At 36.7% G+C, this 22,797-nt stretch overlaps 1 protein-coding gene across 7 annotated transcripts in view; it reads left to right on the forward strand.

The window, feature by feature from the left end:
- Window positions 1-14,689, forward strand: part of LOC115211581 — a 44,841-nt gene extending 30,152 nt beyond the window's left edge. For 6 of the 7 annotated variants that reach the window (XM_029780139.2, XM_029780135.2, XM_036503391.1 and 3 more), the window contains 5 exons: window positions 2,881-3,061; window positions 6,210-6,305; window positions 6,654-6,710; window positions 7,144-7,227; window positions 9,002-10,169. In XM_029780139.2, coding sequence (XP_029635999.1) covers window positions 2,888-3,061; window positions 6,210-6,305; window positions 6,654-6,710; window positions 7,144-7,227; window positions 9,002-9,205 — 615 coding nt within the window. In that variant the 5' untranslated portion in view covers window positions 2,881-2,887 and the 3' untranslated portion in view covers window positions 9,206-10,169. Of the gene's footprint in view, window positions 1-2,880; window positions 3,062-6,209; window positions 6,306-6,653; window positions 6,711-7,143; window positions 7,228-9,001; window positions 10,170-14,278 lie in introns of those variants that run through there. The other variant, XM_036503389.1, reaches the window with a different exon arrangement.
- Window positions 14,690-22,797: the final 8,108 nt, after the last annotated feature.

A 22,797-nucleotide genomic window follows, 5' to 3' on the forward strand; every position in this document is an offset into this window, starting at 1 on the left:
GGAGCTTGGTTGTGGAGGTCTTAGTGTTAACAGTTCCAAATGTGAGCTCTGGCTCCTCAATTACCCAGTTTTACATGAGCAGACTACTAAACTATTTGTTAACTTCCTTTCCTCACTCCTTCGTCAGTGTGGTGCTCCCTGGAGCCCCAATTACTGACCTAGCTTTCGAGTCTATCTTTAGATCTAAAATGGCTAAACTTGAACAACTTTTAAAAAGCCTTGAAGTAATTGAACCCCACCAAGGTTTTTTTTTTTATACTTAGGAATTACTTGTCAATTCCTAAGCTATTGTATTTTCTGGGAGTTAGTCCCACTTACAGATTCCTGTCGTCCCTCCAATACTTTGATGACCTAGTCTTCAGAAAACTTGAATGCTTGGTCAATGTCAAGCCCTCCCCAAACTCCCATGGCAAAGCTGCTTTGCTCAATTGGTTTGGGGGTCTAGGTCTGCACAAGTGCTCGACTTTATCTCTTTCTTCCATTCATGCTTGCTCCTTTTTGGTAGGCAACATCCTCTCCTCTCCAACATGGACTAATTCCAACACAGAGATGGATGAAGCTATATCACAGTGGAGAGAGCTGGTTTTGTCAGTTCTGGTTACAGTGGAGGATAGATGGAAAAGAGAGTAGGGGACAATCTGTGTTCAGGCGCAACTTTCAACTCTCTCCTTGATCAATCTGATCAATTTCCATAGTGTCACCTACTGTCAGCTAGTGCAAAATTCTTGGGCGACTGGATTGATGCCTTGCCTGTGGCCAGCATTAGAAGTCTACTTAGTCTAGATGAGCTCTGCATCTCCATTGCACTCAGAGTGGGAGCTGACATCTGTAGGGGACTGAGATGTCGCTGTGGTAGGCTCCACGACCATACAGGTCTTCATGGTCTGTCTTGCCATCTAAATGCTGGTCACTTTGCTTGTCATACCAAGCTAAACCTAATCATTAAGTGGGCCCTTGCTCAGATTAATATCCCCTCAGTTCTGGAGCCATTGGGGGGGCTATCCAGAAGTGATGGAAAGAGTAATGGTCTTACCCTCTGTCTTTGGGTTAGTGGTAGGTACCTCATTGGGACGCCACAGTCTGTGACTCCTTTGCTCCCTCCCACATCCTGAATGCTGCTGTTAATGAGAGGGTCACAGCTTCCGTAGCTGAATGGAAGAAAACCCTGCACTAATGGACCTGACTTTCAGCCTGTGGTATTTGAGACGTTTGGAGGGACTGGGCCACTAACCGCAAAATTCTTGTCATGTTGACAGCTCACCTCACTGAGGCGTCAGGTGATGCCCATGAAGGTGCTTGACTTTCCCAATGCCTTAGCCTTGCCATCGCCTGTGGTAATGCTGCTAGCATGCTGGCTTGCTTCAGTAAGTTCCGTTAAACCTTGTGGTGTGCGACCAATTACCATGATAACAAAAATTCTCACACATGGCTTCAATACAGTTTTAACAGAAAGATTTGGAAGAATTCGATGAAAGTTCCCTGGTAATTTTCTTTCATGTAAATAAATGTTTCTGTTAATTTAAAAATTTGCCAGCAAAATCTTAGAAAATGACAATGTTCTAAAAGATGTACGTGTTTATGTTCATCATCATCATCATCGTTTAGCGTCCGTTTTCCATGCTAGCATGGGTTGGACGGTTCTACTGGGGTCTGTGAAGCCAGAAGGCTTCATCAGGCCCAGTCAAAATCTGGCAGTGTTTCTACGGCTGGATGCCCTTCCTAACGCCAACCACTCCGTGAGTGTAGTGGGTGCTTTTTACGTGCCACCCACACAGGTGCCAGACAGAGCGAAAATTTTTAAATAGATATAGGAAACTAAACAAAATACCCATCATAGACAGGGAATTGGTGTTAATGTTTCTGAACAAACAATAGGCAGAATATCTGACTAAACCCATATAACCTGTTTTTCTACAAACTTTATTTGAATTTCTGATTTTAGCAGCAGATTATATTCTGGGGAAAAAACGGAATGTTTTGAATCTCACTTCTTTTAATCCTAAACATAATACTAAATGCTAAACCTTAAACTCTAAAACTTAACCTTACCCTAAAATACTAATCAGAATCATGTTGCAAGGGACCTAACATAAGTACTTCCTACTTAATTTATTATTGCCTGTACCATTGTTAACAAACTTAATGATGTTTTGCCATTTTCAACCAGACAAATGTCTGAATTTATAGATTGATTAATGAATGAGACATGTAAAAATGATCTTGTGAAAATATAATTAAACTGTCATTCTCTCACTTCTTTTGTATTTCTAACAGCAAGTCCTCCTTCCTGAATTATTTAGACATCTACCACCAGGTCATTTATATAACTGAACTCACCCATTATATAGCTAATCTATTTGTTCACAAGGATTATTATGAGATGAATATGGATATCTCATTACATAATCAATATTATATAATTGATAAGACAACAAGTGTGCAGAACCATTAGCAATCTGGGTGAAATGCTTAGTGGCATTTTGTCCATCTTCATGCTCTGAGTTCAAATTCTGCTGAGGTCAACTTTGCCCTTCATCTGTTTGGGGAGGATAAAATAAGTACCAGTTGAGTACTAGAGTCAATGTAATTAACTTACCCCCTCCTCAGAAATTGCTGGCCTTGTTCCAGAATTTGAAACCAATATTATATAATTGATATGATAGTATCATTTCTCTCTTTCATGTTTTCATGCATATTATATTGTTTGTCACTCTTATGTTATTGGAACAATTGTAATCCATGGAATAAATGTAATACCAAAAGCCCTATTCTTCACCTTTTATACACATGCACACACACACACACACACACACATACACACATGCACGCACACACACATGCACACACATTGTTTTATATGACTTATTCTTTTAACTTCAGTACTACAATGGCCTGCAAGACTCCCGAAACTTTGGAAGAAATTCATTATCCAACTTGTGAAGATTCCTTGAGTGAAAAAACTAGTGTCAGTTATCAGTCATATATTGCTCTTTTAGATGAAATGACAAATCTGAGGAAAATAATAGACTCCTGTAAGAATTTTTCTGAAAAACCTGTTAAGGTAGGTTACAGTTTAAATTTTTAATTTTCTTTTTCCTTTCTATCTTTACCTACTTCTGTGTGTGTGTGTATGTGTGTGCGTGTGTGTATGCACATTTACATATGTGGAAAATTCTGTATTTGGGTGTGTTTGTTTGTGGAGTTGTTAGCTAACATGATTTCATATAAATTAAATTGAGTATGCTTATTTCTTAGTATTTGAACTGTTAGTTATTTTCGCAATTTATCCTGTATAACCCTTAAACAAATAAATAGTATTTTTCTAAACAATAGATCCACTTATTTCGGTTAGTGACTTATTCATGAATATACTATGAATGACTATGCCTTTCATGTCACTTCAGTCAATTGACAAGCGCTGCATGAAGAACTGTTCTGCTTTTAGACAAATGCACTGTCAGCACAAAAGTCACACCCTGTTTACATGTAGGAACACCTTAAAATTTATCTGTTTATCTTGAAAACGGCCAGCATGTATATTTCACAGAAGACAATGTTCGAAACGTAGTTCTGAATCCACTAGAAACCACTTTGACAGCTCTCTTCAAATTATGTCAATGTGATCTGTTTGCCTGAACACTGTTGTATGTAGAGGTCCCCGTGTACTCTACCTGGGCACAGAATAGATGGAAGAGACACAAGCAAGGAACACACCTTGAGGGCTGGGAAGAAGATGCTGTCTTCAGAAGTGGGGCCATTGGGCGGGTGTATATTGTGCACCCTAATCGGCAGGAGTGCTTCTTTCTGCATCTACTGCTACACCCTATCAGACACAATGGGAAGTCTGCATGACCTATAGAGAAGCCTGCGCCAAACATGGACTACCGGAGGACAATGCTCACTGGGACCAGACACTGGAGGAGTCAGCGCAGCACTAAGTCAACTGCACCAGCTATTTTCTATCATATTGATGACATGTGGCTTGCATGAACCTCACAAGCTTGGGCAATCCACAAAACCAGCATAGCAGAGGACATCTAGAAAGGATTCAAAGGCAAACCTCAGCGGAAATTGCCATGTACAATAATGCCACTTACAATGAGGCATTACTTGACCTGGACACACAAGATCAAGCTATGGGAGGTCAAGGCAATTCCACATTTGGTTATTACATAACTAACTTCACAATTTGGGAATTCCTAAGACAGTTCAGTATTCTCTGTAAATGCACAAAAACCGTTTTTAGGGCTACATACTTTGTATTGTTATTGGATTAGTGAAACAATTATGAGAACAGAACCAAGGGATAAGCCCCACTTTTCCAGGAATTACCAGGTATGTCAGCTAGTAAATACATATGTCAGAGGTTACTGAGTATTCCCTACACATACAATGTACAAGGCATCCTATCTTTTATGCTTGGCACCCTACACACAATCTAGAGTGATTGGTGACTAGAAGAAAAGTAAGATTGAGAGGTTCCTTACTCCTCTGTCATTGAGGGCTTCACAATCTCCCTTGTGTTGGTGTCACGAGAAAAAACAACTGGTACACTCTGTAAAGTGTTTGACAATAGAAAGGTATCTAGAAAGGGTATCTAGCTTTGGAAGCTAAACCAAAGTCACACAAACCCCAGTGTTTGAGGGTAGTTGCTCCCAATAAGAAAGAACTTGGATTGTGATTACACAGCCAACTCATGCCAGTCTGGAAAGCAGATATAAAAATGATCAGAGTGCTATATGGCTGTGTGTTTAAGAAGTTTGTTTCCAAACTGCATGGTTTCAGGCTCAGTTCAACATTGGCAAGTGTCTCCTACTATAGCCCTGGGCTGACCAAAGTCTTGTGAGTGGATATGGTAGATGGAAACTGAAATAAGCCTGTTGTTTATATGTGTATATGTGCGCAAGTGTGTGTTTGTGATTCCTTGTCTTGACATCACATGATTGTTGTAAATAAATGTCATTCATTTCCAGTATTCTGTGAACACATGTCTGGCTATGAGAAAATATTACCTTGCTTGGAAATGGGTAAGGTTTAGCAACAGGAAGGTCATAGAAAATCTGCCTCAATAAGCTCCATCTGACCCATGCAAGCATGGAAAAGTGGCCATTAAAATAATAATGGTGATATATCTTCACAAGGAAAATGTTGACAATGACTTAGTTTTACTGGTTATTGGCTTCACCATCTGATGAAAATAAACATAGTACTCTATTTAAATGTATTGAGTGATTCTTCTATTAATGTTTGGCTGTTTTTATAGATACCCTTGCCTTTACTACCTCTTCCCCATTATTCTTCTAACACACTGTTTCTTTCTATCTCTCTCTTCTTCCCACTCTATCATCCTAGTCATTGTTCATCCCCACCTTACTGTCATACTTCCTTTTCTTTCTCCCTTTTACCTTTCATCATCATCTTCAATTTTTCTCTCTTTTTCTCACTTTATTTGTCTAAACCAGGGGTGGGGAAACTTTAGTGTGGTGGGCAAAAATTTTCTAAGAAAAAGGTCTGCAGGTGGATCACAGGTTCTAACTCTTATATCTGTGTAAATCTTGTATATATCTATGTATAATTTGATATTCATTAAGAAAGATAAGTTTAACACATTAAATTAATGCGTTACATCTTCATTAATGCTGCCACTGAATTTAGGACGTTTATAATACTTATAAAGTATTCTATTTCTTTCAGCTAAAGTGTAGTTGGGTCTGAAAGGGGTGGTATAAACCTAGCAATATGTGTTTTATAGTGAAAACGAAATTTCCATTCAAATGGCAATTACTAGATGATTTCTGACCATTTTAAGTCGTAGTGGAAATGTGACCTATGTTGCAAATAGGTGTACGAATATTGTATAAATTTTGATTGAAAAATTTACTATATTTTGTACATATGAGTATATCAGCCTGTGGGCACAATAAAATGGGTTCACAGGTGCAATTGTGTCTGTGGTTGGGGGTTTCTCTACCCCTGGTGAAAACAAATGGATTTCTGTAGCATTATGAAATCTTTCAATCCTGAAATGAGATATTAGAGTAAATGCCACACGCAGGGAATACCATAGGAATATTTGAACTGGTGATGCTTAAGAGTTTAGGGGCTTTATGCCATATGTAACTTATCACTTTCAACATCAATAATTTATAGGGGAAAACATTGTTATTGTATTATTTTGCTTAATTAAAAAAAAATCATTTATTTTTCAGTTTGATGCTTGTATGCAGACAACAGAAGCATTAGAATATGAAGATATGCTACGTTGTTTGGCTTCTGCTTATGATGCAAAACAAGAAGACTGCAAGGTAATTCATTAAAATTCATCACTTTCCATCCTAATCTAGGGTCAGTTCTTAGTCCAGTTGCCTCAATGATAGTTAAAAAAAGTATTTTAGTTCGGTGTTTACCATTTTTGCTAACTTATTGTCCTCAAGCCAATGAAGCAGCCTCTATGTGGTCACTCAACCTGTCTTAAAAAAGAAGTGTTGGTATTGTGTAGTCATAGGTGAACAATAAGACCTGATTGTCATGACTGGAAAGCCTTAAGTCTTAGGTATGCTTAATCAGACCTGAGCTGCAGCTAAACTACAATAACAGCTTATCACTTGTTTATGGAAAATATTGATTATGTTTTGTTATTTTTTTCTTTCAAGAAACTAGAAATGAAACTGAAAGATTCTGAAGAAATAATCAAAGAACTCTATGAGAAGGTAAATAAATATATTGTTTCTTATTTGGAGATTTTCCTTCCCTGTGTCTGAGGAGTTGATTATCTTTGAAGCAGTGTGTGCGTGGGAGGGAGGGAGGGAGGGTCATTTAAAGAATATTATGAATATGGTGTTATTGTTTAGCCAAGTATTTCTCAACCTTTTGTCTCTTGTCACCCACTATTCATTATTTTACATCTCCAAACCCATATCCAGCAACGATCATTACAAGTACACCTCAACAAATTCAATCCAACTCATACCAGCATGGAAAAGTGAACATTAAAAACAATGATGATACAAACACACACACACATAGTTTGTTTTTGACTTTCTATATGTGTGCATTATTATTATTATTATTATTATTATTATTATTATTATTATAGTTTTCTGAAATCTTAACCCTTCTTTTGTTTTTCTTCCCATCATGCAGCTGGATAAAGTAATGCAAGACTTGAAGTCTGAGAAAGAAGAATGTAATCATTTGAAACAATTAAACATGGTGACTGGAACACTTGTAAGTGAACAGTAATTTTTTATCCTGCTCTACTGCATCCTTCTTGGTCACTCATCATCATCATCATCATCGTTTAACGTCCGTTCTCCATGCTAGCATGGGTTGGATGGTTCGACCGGAGATCTGGGAAGCCAGAAGGCTGCTCCAGGCTCCAGTCTGATCTGGCAGTGTTTCTACAGCTGGATGCCCTTCCTAACGCCAACCACTCTGTGAGTGTAGTGGGTGCTTTTTATGTGCCAGGCGAGGCTGGCAATGGCCACAATCGGATTGGTGCTTTTTACGTGCCATCGGCATATCTCCATACTCATATCTCCATACTCATATGTTGGCCCAAACTCCACTAGGCTGTGTCATTTTGTTGTTATTCTTGTTGTTTAGCTCCAAGCTGGTTCTGAATATGTGTTTCTATTTTTAAAACTGTTGGTGATTATTTGAAGAACTTGGCAACTACTACTGGTAGGTGAGACTCACATGGAGTATTGCTTTCAAATCACCTCCACCAGCTTTTACATACTCCCCCAACAACACCAATTTTAACAAGTCTATCAGTAAATGTGATCTGGATATTATTGACAACAGTAATCTGCATTGGATAAACCACATCTCTAAGATTGTCAAGAAGGCTTAAGGTGTCTTAGCATTACTCAGTAAGACCTTTGTCAGCTGCTCTCCAGCTATCTGTTTAAAGTTGTACATGACTATGGTATGTCCATACTTAGAGTTTGTATCACCAGTCTGGAACCCCTATCTTGCTCAGCATATCAATCTCCTGAAAACTGTTCAGAAACATGCAACCAAAGGAATACCAGCCATCAGGCATCTACCATACTCTGAACATCTTGCTTCCCTGGGCATGGACACATTTACGTTGACATCTGGCAACTGACTTGGTAGATACCCACAAGATTATCAATCATCTTTCCAACAACAACCTTGGGTATCTTTTTGAATTCCATACATCTAACACTCATGGACATGCTTACAAAATCAAAAAACAACACAGCACCCATGGCTTTTGGAAACATTTTTTCATGCTCAGGATTGCTGAACCATAGAATAAAATACCTACATCAGTTGTTAGTAGTTGAGATACTACATCCTTCAAAACTTCCATCATCATCATCATCATCGTTTAATGTCCGCTTTCAGTCTGATCTGAAATTCTCCAACAGTACACCCGATGCCCCCACCCTTGTTTCTTCTTCCATTTTTTTAAAGACTTTTTCACTGTTCATTTCCTGTGCATACTCTATGTACTGTTCATGATGAGTTGTAGTGCACCTGAACACTGTATACAATAAGATCATTATATATCATTATATTCTGTTGATACTACCTCCAATTATTCTACTCTATAAACTATGTCATCAAAATTACTACACCTTGTCTTTCCACAACCTTACTATGGCAGACAACCAGCCCAACCTAATGATACACTTCTGTCATCTCTTTCTATTTCTAAGCAAACACTTCAGTCTTTACATTTAGATAGAACCTTTAGCATTCATATTACCCTTTCAAATGTAATGCTTATTTGTTTACATTGTTTTTAATTAATCATGCATTATCTCATAGCATTGAGATTTCAATGGTGTGATTGTTTATTTTTAGAATGATTGTAGGGTAGGTGTGAGGGACCAGATTCTAGCTGGTTTGAACAGAAAATGGGTAGAGTATTTGGGTTGGATATGGCCAGTTTAAATTCTAAGGTGTCAATACTGGGGACTTATTTCCTTTGTTAATTTAAAAAAAATTTTTTTTTTTACATTTACAGAATACTATGATGGCATCCCCCAGCAGAAGCTGTTCTACTGCAAGTCAACTGCATTCTAAGCCATGCCGTCAACCTTCTGAGCTGCGAGTCGATTGTGCACCGATGAGCACTGTTAGAAACTATGAATGTTTAGTTTGTCAGCAAACCTTCAACAACGAGGCAGATTTGAAAGAACATCAGAAGAGATATCATTTAAACAAATGAGTGTATGTATAAATAGTGTGGTTAGACATTGCTTTTTTCTGTGTAACACATCAAAGTGCACAATATGCTCTCACCATAGCATCATTCTATATTGACTTTTGATGCAAACATTTTTACCAAAGCTGACTGAAGATGACAAAATCCAAATTCCTGGATTTTAGCATGAAACCATAGTATGGAAGTAATGATACACACATGCACACACACACACACACACATACACACACACACACACACACATACACACACACACACAAACATGAATACACACGCACGCGTGCACGCACACACAGAAGTATACATATGAGAAGTCTTTTTCAGCTTCCATATACCAAGGTTCCATTCACTCACAAGGCTTTGATTGGCCCAGGGTTATAGAAGTCATGCACTCAAGGTGCTGTACAGTAGGATTGAACCCAAAACTACATGGTTTGAAAGGAAACTTTCTTTTCTTTAACCATAATGTGTCTGTTTGACTGCATGGCTGTGTGGTTAAGAAGCTTGCTTCCAACCATGTGGTCCCCTCTGCATGACGCCTTGGATGGGTGTCTTCTATAGCTTGGGCTGACCAAAGCCTTGTGAGTGGATTTGGTAGACGGAAACTGAAAGAAGTGTGTTGTATATGTTTATATATATTTATATATGTACCCCTTGTTTTTACATCATGTGATAATGGTAAATAAGCATCACTGTCATACAATTGATGCTGTTCATTTTTCTGTTCTCTCTCATGAAATATTACTTTGCTTGGAAGTAGGTGAGGGTTGGCAATAGGAAGGATATTTGTCACATTGAAAATTTGCTTCAATAAATTTCATCTGCTCTACCATTCAATCACGAATAAGAGAACATTAAATGAACAATAGGTTACACACACACACACACATACATACTTTACATGCATATATATATATTTATATACATATATACACACACATATATACACATAGATAAGTACATACACACATACATACATATATACACACACACACACACAAACATACATACATACATACATACATATATATAAATGGAGTTAAACGCAGGTGTTATTCAAATTCTTTTACTTCCGACTCGTTTTGAAGATATCACTGGTATTATTCCAAAGGATTAAATGGTGTAAAACAATGTAATCTTCTCTTCAAGGAAATGATGAAATGAAACTTGTCAATAAGACATTTCAACCAAATATGATGGATATGTATAGTGATTAACTGAACGCTATTAAGTTTGTTTTAAAATATCGTTAGAGGATATAACGTCAAAGATAGCCTATAGAAAGAGGAGGGGTAAAGGAAAGTCTGTTTGACTGCATGGCTGTGTGGTTAAGAAGCATGCTTCCTTTACCCCTCCACTTTCTATAGCCTACCTTTGACGTTATATCTTCTAACGTTTTTTTTTAAATAAACTTAATATCGTTCAGTTAATCACTATACATATCCATCATATTCTGTTAAAATGTCTTATTGACGAGTTTCATTTCTTCATTTCCCTGAAGCGAAGATTACATTGTTTTACACCATTTTATTCTTTTGGAATAATACCAGTGATATCTTCGAAATGTGTCGGAATTAAAAGAATTTGAATAACACCTGCGTTTAACTCTATTTATATATTATACAAAATATTTCATGTAAACTTGGAGTTTCTACCTTTAGAAACAAGAAGCTGCACCCTTTTTACTTGTGTGATTTTTTTTTGCTACCCTGGTAACTATTTATCTATTTTTTCTATGTTAATTGTTAATAAGGGAAAAATACACACACACACATATATATATATATATATATATATATATATATATATATATATATATATATATATATATATACAATATATATATATATATAATATATATATATATATTATATATATATATATATATATATACATATTATATATATATAATATATTATATATATATATATATATATATATATATATACATATATATATATATATATATATATATATATACATATATATATAATATATTATATATAATACATATATATATATATCTATATATATATATATATATATATATATATACATATATATATATATTATATATATAATATATACACATATACATATATATATATATATATAGTGGAGGTACATGGCCTAGTGGTTAGAGCAGAGGACTCGGATCACAGGTTCGAATCTCAGACTGGGCGATGTGTGTGTTTATGAGCGAAACACCTAAGCTCCACGCAGCTCCGGCAGAAGGTAATGGCGAACTACTGCTGACTCTTTTGCCACAACTTTCTTTCACTCTTTCCTCCTGCATCTTGCAGCTCACCTGCGATGGACCGGCGTCCTGTCCAGGTGGGGAACCTATGTGCTTAGGAAACCGAGAAACCGGCACTATGAGCCAGGCGTGGCTTGAGAAGGAACAAACAACAACATATATATATATACATACACACACACACACACACATACATATATATACACATATATACACACACACACACACATATATATATATATATATCATCATCATCATTTAGCGTCCGTTTTCCATGCTAGCATGGGTTGGACGGTTTAACTGGGGTCTGTGAAGCCGGAAGGCTTCATCAGGCCCAGTCAGATTTGGCAGTGTTTCTACGGCTGGATGCCCTTCCTAACGCCAACCACTCCGCAAGTGTAGTGGGTGTTTTTTACGTGCCACCTGCACAGGTGCCAGACAGAGCTGGCACAACGGCCACGAACGGATGGTGCTTTTACGTGTCACCGGCACGGGGCCAGGCGATGCTGGCAACGGACACGAATGGATGGTGCTTTTACGTGCCACCGACACGGGGCCAGACAGAGCTGGCAAACGGCCACGAACGGACGGTGCTTTTACACACACATACATACACATATACATGCATGCATGCATACATACATACATATCATACATTCATATATATACCTATATAGATATCTATATATATATCTTTGGTCATGACTGACCATGGGATTGCACCTAGAAAGTTACCCTCCCAGGCACAAGTCCAGCAGTCGCCCATGCATACCAGCTTCCCCTCTCCACACCACCAGGGTTATCCAAGGGAAAGGCAAAGGCCGATACAACTTGGCACCTGTGACGTCGCAACTCATTTCTACAGCTGAGTGAACTGGAGCAACGTGAAATAAAGTGTCTTAATCAAGAACAACACGCAGCCCAGTCCGGGATTCAAACTCACAACCTCCTGATCATAAGCTCAATGCTCTAACCACTGAGCCATACACATACATACATATATATCATCAGACACACACACACACATGCACATATATATGGAGTAGAGTGCATTTATGGCCTAGGTAATTTGCAAAATTTAAGCAGAAATGAGCTAAGAGAAATAACATAGTGCTTGTTGGAATGTATTTGATCAACAAACATAGGCAATTACAGGTCTGTTAAATACCATACAACATAAATTCTTGATTTTATTATCTCTGCTTCAGGATGATGCGTCGTGACTACCAAATGGCAATTAAGACTCATCTCTTATCTCCTATAAGCCTGTCCTTTTCTTTAATGACCTATCAAATTTGGAGAATTCTTGATTTTTTTTTAGATCATCTCCCCTTACCATATGAAGCTGATTTTAATTGCTTTTTAGTAATTATGACCCATCCTAGGGGATAGAGATAATTTTAATGAATCAGGAATTTATGTTGTGTGTTATTTAATATACCTGCAATTGTCTATGTTGTTCAAAAACATGCGACAGGTCACTCTTAATTATGCAAATTACCTAAGCCATATATGTATTTTACTCTTTTTGTATATGTTGTATATGTCTAAGTCTTGACTACCAGCAGTTAGATGGGACAATTGCCATGCTGATTCCTTGACAGTCTTCTTATTTCTAGACAATAAACCTGTGCTTTATTGTCTAAAATACTGTGCTTAACAGCATGATAACTTTTGAGAATCCTTGTTTCTTGTGGCTATGTTTGCTTCTCATATTGATCTTGCTTTAATTGCTTTTTGCTAATTATGATACATCCTCTACAAGTGGAGATAATGCTAATAAATCTAGACTAAGAACCTTTGTGGTATAGTTTTTAATATACTTCTGTGTATCTGAGTGTGTGTGTGTGTGTGTGTGTGTATATATATATATATATATATATATATATAAATAAATAAATAAATAAATAAATGGAGTTAAACACGGGTGTTATTCAAATTCTTTTACTTCTGACACATTTATTTATTTATATATATATCATACAAAAAATTTCACATAAACCCGAAATTTCTACCTTTAAAAACAAGGAGTTACAACCTTTTTACTTGTGTAATTTTTTGCTACCCTGGTAACTATTTATCTATTTTTTCTGTGTTAATTGTTAACAAGGGAAAAATACACACATCTCTCTCTCTCTCTCCCTCTATATATATATATATATATATACATATATGTTCACACACACGGGTTTGTATTATTGTGTGTAGAAGAATATATTAATCAATGAAATTCCAACCTCATCTGATTTTCATATTTTATTATTTACAATTTTTACAATTTTACAATAATATATTAATAGAATATTATATATTTATTGTGATAAAACTAGTACTTTTACATCCATACATCGATTGATGGCGGCGACGCAGGTCATCAGCATCATTCAGGCTCATCACAGATTTCACATAAGACACATGCCTGCTCAAAGAGTTTCACATTTTTTTGCTCTATTTCTACCTCCAAATGGCTTATTTTTTTTATATCTAGCACTATGTTAAGGGTAGAATATAAAGCAACACTGCAAAACACTGTTAATCTTTACACACAGACACACAGAATAACAGCAATCAAATAACGACAGCAGAGTGCACAACAAACATCAGTAATCTGACTGTCACCTGTACTCTTGACAAGGGATGCCAGTTAGTCTTTTACACCTACCAGGCTCATTCGTACCAGCTTGAGTTGCTGGATAATTTTTTGTTCTGTTAAGGATATTGTAGAACGGAAACTTTTCATAGATTACAATTTAAATCCTAATCTCTATAGAAATTTATTGTTTCAAGAAAACAGAATTTGAATTACTTTTAATTTTTAGGATTATAGATAACAACCCGGGCTGTAACTTCTGAGCCCGAGTCAGGCGCGTGTGAACGTTGTTGAGAGAACGGCTGCTACGAATAGATTTTGACACAAGGCATCTCTAATACGACCGCCAGACACTGAATGAAAATAAATGAACTATGACCAAGTTCAATAAAAAAAGCCCGAGTTATTGGCTGAAATTACATACTGAAATTACATACATACAAGTCAATTATAAAAACCAAAGAGAATTTCTCCTTTCTTGAACTGTTGCAGTACTATTGAAGTCTTTGTTACCATAATGAATGTTAAAAGAAAACTGACCAGTTGTGGTTAGAATGTTTACAATTACTGTATATTTAATTAAATGATTTGTTTCTTTGTATTTAATAAAATAAAATAATTCTACCAAAACAGAATGCAATTCAAAGTCTCAATTTGTTTGTTCCTTTGTATGGTGCATAAATATATGTGTGTACCTGTACACACACACACAGTTACATATTTGAATGCTTATTTACATATAGACGTTATTTTTTAAAATTTATTTTAATTTAATTTAATTTAATTTTTTTTTGGCTCAAAAAGCAAAAGCAAGTCCATGTAGGGGGACATGGAGTTATGTACAGGAACGGTGTTCATATAAAGAGTTCAGGCCATTTCTGGTCAAGAGAGACTTTGAACTGAGGGTCGTTGGCATCTTCACTATCTCGTCCGGCAGCTTATTCCACGGATCCTTTACTCTTTCATGATAACATCGTCTGTCAGAAACAGATTATCAGATTCTCAGCTCATCATTCAAACTTTACTCTTCAAACATCCAAATGATGATTTTAGCCCTAACATGTGATTCAGGTGTAGGGGCATGTACCATTGCAGAACATTGCTGCATCCACCACTTTCAGGTGACCCATTTAGCAGAGTCCCAGTCAGTCCTCATCCCCGTGAGATACCTCCTCATCTTTTGCGACCATGTGATATGTTGTTGACCAATATGAGATGCCTCAGTGAAGAGAACTAGGTAAACAAAATCTGGCTTGGAAAATCGAGCAACATGGCCAGACTGTCTCAGCTGGCATTCTCATATTGTACAAGAAACCGGATGCATCCTAGTTTCTGAGTATCAGTACTAAAGGAGTTCAGGCAGCTCCTAAAGGTCCTGGACAGTGTCAAAATCTCACAACTATAGAGCAAGACAGGGGTGACCAGAAACCTAAAAACCTGAATCTTTATCCTGTTTAGATGTCAGCAGTGCCAAACAACCTTGTCCAATGAGTCCACAGCTGCACCAGCTTGTCCGAATATTTTTCTGGAGCTGTGCCGTATACTTCCTTAACTGATTGGAACATGTGATTGATACCCATTAATATTTATATAGGTGGTAAGCTGGCAGAATCATTAGCACAACTGCTGTTACGTTCTGAGTTCAAATTCCACCAAGGTCGACTTTGCCTTTCATCCATTCAGGGTTGATTAAATAAGAACCAGTTACGCACTGGAGTTGATGTAATTGACTTAATCCCTTTGCCCGTCCTTGTTTGCCCCCTCTATGTTTAGCCCCCACCCCAATGTGGGCAATAAAGAAGTAAATATTTATATAGTCCTTCATGAACTCTGCTTCTATCATAAACATTGGCACTACCTTTCATAAACAGATCATCATCATCATTGTTTGCTAAGGTAGATTTTGTTGAGGCTCAAAACATCCAACTCCACTTCTAATTAGGTCACCTATGTAATAAAAGCTATCAAGAGACTCCAGAGAGCTTTCTGGGCATTTGAGAGAATCAGTTTCACTTTTGTTCTTTATGCTTGCTGCATCTGTACTGTATATATATGAAGTCTACATTTTCTTTTAGTCTGCCCATCATCGCAATGCAACTCTTGTGCTTTCATAATCTATACAAGTACGCCATATAGAATTTCTACCTGCTCCTTTTTTTTTATCTTTATACCAAGCATGGCCATTTCCATGATGATAGATGATCTTGTATTCTTTCCTACATTTTATGCATAAGTTTTCTTTGAAGTCCTTTGATTCCAGGTTTTGCTTCCATGTCTGAAATTTTTTCTCTAAATCTAGATTTTCATATAAGAATTATTTCATCAGCACACAGGGATTTCCTTAGACAGTCAATCTTAAATACCTCTGTTATGGTTTGGAGCTCTAAAATAAACAAGACTGAGCCTTGATAGACTCCTGCATGCATGCTAAATTCATTGTTAAACTCATTGCTGACCCTCACCTTGCTGACTGTACTTCTGTACATGGTTTGTACAACCATCATATGCTTTATTTATCTCTAGTTTCTTTAGCAACAACCAGATTAAAGAACATGGAATCTTGTCAAAAGCCTTCTCTGGGTTCACAAATCTATTATATAAAATCTGTTCTGTCTGTGTGTGTGTGTGTGTATCTTATAGAATCTCGGGCATCCTCCGTCTGATTGCACTCAAATTTGCTATGTAGATAGCGATGGTATCAGGGCGTGTATAAGTCTTGAAAAAAATTACAAAAATCAATTCCAGGTGAGAATGCAATCAATAAAGCCGTGGGAACGAGCATTTGTATGCGCAAGTACATCAGCTGTTGCGATTGATACTATGCGTATGTGAGAAAAATGCACAGGCAGTTTGCACAAAAAAACCCGGCTGGCTTGAAATAATGACACAAAGTGGGACGGTTGGACAAGTTGTTTTGAGAAAATTTGGTTTAAATGTTTGACAACTCAGCACCGTCCATTGGACAGGGGGCGTTTTGCTTGTGTTTGATATAGGGGCATATTTCTAGCTAAGAACTTCTGCAGTTGTCTCTCAAGGATATAATATTGGTGGTGCTTCTTCTTGGCATGAATCTACATTGTATTTCAACTTGGCTAATTCTGTTCCTAATTAATTGTAGTACAACTTTTTCTGTAACTTTAATATCTTGCTCCAATAATTTGATACCTCTGTAATTGCCTTTCTCTTTCTGGTACATCTCCTTTACTTAGGAACAATGACAGTAACACTATCATTGTTATTGGGTATGTCACCTTTCTGTACTACGTAGCCTGATTAGCTATGCAAATGACTAGGACTTGCCTTTTTAGGTCTATAGTGCTATCTTCATTACTATTCTACCACCATATCACCTTCTGTTCAGCTGAAACCTTACACCATAGATCTGGCCTGTAGCCTTCAACAGGTTGTCTCGAAGAAGCCTCTAGCTGCATATGTGTGTCTCTGTTGCACTGTTTACGATCATATTCTGTATTCTAGTGGCTTGACGAAGATAAATGGATGAAATATATACCAGGCCTTAGAAATAAGTACTGTCGTTATGATCAGTGAAATGTATGAAGGCCAAGAAAGATTAAAACGTCTACAAAACAAAATTAACGGCAAAACATTTTAAAGAAATAAGTGGAAATTTTACCGGTGAGTGTGTTAAGTAATAAGGCACTAAAAGAGAATTACTCTCCCTAGACACAACAATATGCTTCAACACACGAACTCATATAAAAAATCTTGCAAACCAAATCCAAAAACGAAATATTTTAAAGGGACGTAACTCATATAAGAGTTGCCTCCCATGAAGTTTGTAGCTTAGTCGACTGAATAGTAAGCAACAGTGTTGTTAAAAAAACTGCGCCTTTCAATATTAATGTATGATGCAAACGGTTATTTGTCCTTTATATTTCCAAGTCACCACAAAAGATTTGATAACATTTACAATTAATCTCGCCCGTGAGCGTCACTTCTTTTCAGCTCCAGTGTTTCACCCCTCTGTTTTTCTGGGCATACCATTTTTATGTCGGTCAATTCCACCAGCTGTTAGAAACAATAACAGATTGCAGTAGAATGCTTTCTACTTACCATGGATTCGTGTCCCATGACTGAGTTACAGTTAATGCAAAAATTCATTATTCATCATTGTTTTTACATCTGTTTTTGTTTTTTTTTCATGCCAGCATTGGGTTGGGTGAAATTTTTTGAGGCAAGTGATTTATGACTGGATGTCCTTCATGCCCCTTATGATATGTAGGGACATAGTGTAAAAATTTTTAAAATTAGGATCCTCATAATTACTATTAAGAATAAAGCATAATTAAAAGTTATTAATGTAAGGCGGCAAGCTGTTAGTGAGTTGGATAAAATTCTTAGCAGCATTTCTTCCGGTTCTTCATGGCCTGAGTTCAAATCCCATCAAGGTCTACATCACCTTTCATTCTTTTGAGGCCAATAAAAGAAAGTACCAGTCAAGTACTGAGATCGATATAATTGACTACACTCTACTCCGTAATTGCTAGCCTTGTGCCAAAATTTGAAAGAATTATTATTGAAAGGCAGCAAACTGGCAGAGCCATTAGCAAAGCTGGATAAAATGCTTAGTGCCATTTCTTCCGGCTTTTCACATCTTGAATTCAAATCCTGCCAAGGTTAATTTTACTTTTCATCCCTTTGTGGTTGATAAAATAAAGCACCAGTTAGTTCCTGGGCCAATGGTATCGACTTATTCCCTCTTCTCAAAATTGCTTGCTTCATGTCTAAATTAGAAACAAGTATCATTTAAAGTGATGGCAAGCTGGCAGAATAATTAGTGTCATTAGTGTATATGCAAAGAGGCTTTGTGGTACTTGTTTTAGCTCCTTATGTTCTGAGTTCAATTTTTGCTTTCATCCATTTGGGGGTCGATAAAATAAAGTACTGAAGTCAACTAACCTCCTCCCCTCAAAAATCCTGGCCTTGTGACAAAATTTGAAGCAATTACACTGTATAGCATGATTTTTGTCCTTGGGTAGCAACTGTTATTTTCTATTTGCTTACCCCTAGAAAGTATGAAAAACGGCTAATATTTCCTTCAAACTTTGCTTTGTTACATTATTCAAACCCCAAAGAATCCCTCTCAACACATGGGTATGATTCTCCCCCACTACTCCTGATCATGATCAGAGATGCACATATTATCAGCCACTAGGGGACATGCTCAAGTGTTTAAGGCCAAGTAACTGACAAGCAAATTTGTAGCAGTTAGCAGAATATTTGCTATAATGAAATTTCTGCTTCAGCAATTCAGGGTTGAATCTGTCTGTAATGTAATGGAAAACAGGTCAGTTTCAAAACATTGATGTCCAGGTGATAAAAGCAAAGTTTGAAGGGAATTGCTGTCATTCCTTTTGAATTCTAGATAGAAGCAATGAAGGAAATAACATTGACCAAAAACAAAAAGAACAAAAATTTGTTACAGTGCTGTTATTATTATTATTATATTGCATTCATATGGAAAATCAGAAAAATATTAGATTAAAAGCTTTGTATGCTATGTATTAAAATTCCATCAGAATCAACTTTATCTTTCCTTTTTTTATTTGTTTGTGGGGTTGATGTGGCTATATAACAATGTTAGAAATTGTAATTATAAGGTTGTCCCAAAAGTTCGTAGAAAGTCTTGGAAAATAATGGTCTTTATTTTGAGGAATAATTTTTGTTGTTTTTGTTAGTACTTGGCGAGTAAAAATTCAATTTCGCAAGTGTTTACAAACTTTTGGGACAACCTAATATTTTGGTTAAGAGTCAGAATAGAATGCTTTGTAGTATTGTGCTAATTGTGTTTTGAGGGCAATTCAATTGACCATAAAAATATTTTGTGCAATCATTAGACTCATTATTATTCTATATCCATCATTTTAAAACTTCCCTTTCAATGGGGAAAAGTAAAAAACGTGCCTGTTTAAGTCTATCTTCATACATCAAGTTATCTTTCTATCTAGCTCTCCCTACAGGGGTTAGACAAAATAATGGAAACACCTTCAAATTTCAAACAAATTTATTTTAGTATGGGATAGGACTGCCTTTGGCAGTAATAATAGCTTGAATTCTATGAGATATGGTCTTGTAGAAAGTTTGAATTGTTTCCAAAGGAATTTTTGTCCATTCTTCAGGTAAAACAGTCTCCAGTTCTTGTAGTGATGATGGTGGAGGATATCGACTCCTTACTTGTTTTCTAAAATGTAGCATAAATGTTCAATAATATTGAGATCTGGGGACTGTGGTGGCCAGATAAGATGTTCAACTTCACTAGAATGTTCTTCATGCCATTCAGTAACAACTTTAGCTGTGTGAATTGCTGCATTATCATCCTGAAAGACTGCGATTCCCTCCGGAAACAGTTCCACAACCATAGGATGAATCTGATCAGATAAAATGCTTAAATAGGCTTGACTATTCTGCCTTGTAGGGATATGAGTGGGCCAGCAGATTTCCAAGATATAGCCCCCCCCCCCCACCAGATTATCACAGATCCTCCTCCATGTTTAACAGTTGGAAGAAGGCAGTCTGAGTCAAATGCCTCTTTTGGCTGTCTCCACACGTATACTTGGTTGGTAGTTGGAAATAAGGTAAAGGATGACTCGTCCAAGAAAATAACATTCTTCCACTACTTTGGGGACCAATTCTGTAGGTTTTTACTCCACTCTAAATGCTTTGCAATGTTTGTTTTTGAAAGTAGTGGTTTTCTGATTGCAGCCCTCCTGTGAAATCCAGATTTGTGCAGCTCTCGGTGAACAGTTTTTGTGGAAACTGGGTTCTTGAGGTGGTCATTAAGCTCTGCAGTAATTTTGGGAACTGTACTTTTGTGATTCTTTCTAACAATTCATGTAAGTGTCTGAGGGTCCCTTATCTGAAAGTTTTGGTTTTCTTCTGGAGTTATGTTTTGACAAGGAGGTTTTCCCCCTTTCTCAAAGGCTGGCATTACTTTCAAGACAGTACTTCTTAATACACCAAGCATTTCAGCTGCTTTTGTTATATTAGCATCTGCCATTCAAGCACCAACAATTCGACTCTTTCAAAGTCCAATAGATCTGTATTTTTAATGAATTTTAATTACCTTTTTCTGATGATATCTGAAAAGAAACAGCAATTTTAGCAAAACATATTAAACAAGACTAATAATAAATCAAAAAACATAAAACCAAACAAGCTTTTAATGGTTTTATAGATATTTCATATTTATGGTACTATGATGCTAGGTGTTTCCATTATTTTGTCCAACCCCTGTATCTATTCTCATGCAGCTGTTTATCTCTTTATCTTACTAACTATCTACTTAGTCATCTCTGTAACTGTATTTTTCCAGCAGTTTGTTTGTTTCTATCTATTCATCCTCCCACATATGCATATCTGTTTGTGTTCTATCTGATAATGTATATTGTAGTAACTCATTGCATTAAAATAAAATAATTGAAACTATAAAAAGAAAACAACCCAAAACAAAGAAACAAATTAGTAATACAAAGAAAAAGCCTCCTAAAATTAACAAACTCTCACTCAACCTCTACAGACATATATATCCATCCTATCAAACAAGATAAACAGCTAATATTTAAAAATGTTTGTCCTTTACGTAAAGAAATAAGAAGAACAAAAACAAAAACAAAAACAAAAACATAAAACAGAAGATAACAATCTATTTGTGTTGATTTATCGAGCTTATCATGCTTATCTGCTGGTTCAGTCATTCTTTTTCCTTGTGTCAGTGGATTAAATTACACAAGGAACTCCTCAAAACAAAAACATCTGTGTAATTTCATTACACAGATGATGCAAGAATGATTAATGAGTCTTATATTTTTTCGTTGCTTATTTCTTAATCTCCATTTTTCTTTTACTTATGGATTCTGTGACATCATCGTCATCATCACCACCACCACCGCCGCCGCCGCCGCCGCCGCCGCCACCCCACCACCATCACCACCACCACCACCACCACCACCACCATCATCATCATCATTATCATCATACTCTGGTAGCTTCTGTATTTTAGCTACAGAACCTTAAAATGGTGACAAGTCTCCTAAATCTCAAGAGTTGAATGGCCACAAGTAAAAACAACTTGGCTTCTCCAGTTATAAATAATTTTTTTCAGTGGTGAGAGTGACAAGGAAGTGACTGTACAATGAGGGCAGAATAAATAGCAAAAGTTGTTTTTGCTCAGAAATACCAGTTTTTATTTCTTGCATGCATCCACTTCTTTTGCTAAGATACACGAGTGAAAGACATACTCACATACACATATATATTAAACTTTAGTGAGTCTTCACACCCTTACTGTCAGAGCACGGCTTTGTGGTTAAAAGGCTCATTTTGCAAGAATGTGGTTTTGGATTTGGTCCCATTATTTTGGCAGTGCTCTTCTACTACGGCTGCAAGCTGACCAGTTCTTTGTGAGTGAGTTTGGTAGGTGGAGGATGTATGGATGCCTATTGTGCATATATCATCTCATATTATGTCTGTTTTCCTTGCTGGCACCCCCCCCCCACACACACACACACTCACTCACTCACTCATTCACTCACTCACTCACACACACACACACCACACACACACACACACACACACACACACTCACACACACACACACTCACACACACACACACACACACAGACACACACACACACACACACATGCACACATATTGTTGACAGAGACTTTGAAGCTAGCCAAAACATCAAAGTTATTGTCAACACTATTCTTATATAGGAATAATAAAT

This window comes from Octopus sinensis, linkage group LG5 (assembly GCF_006345805.1).
Source record: "Octopus sinensis linkage group LG5, ASM634580v1, whole genome shotgun sequence".
NCBI classification, from domain to species: Eukaryota; Metazoa; Mollusca; class Cephalopoda; order Octopoda; family Octopodidae; genus Octopus; species Octopus sinensis.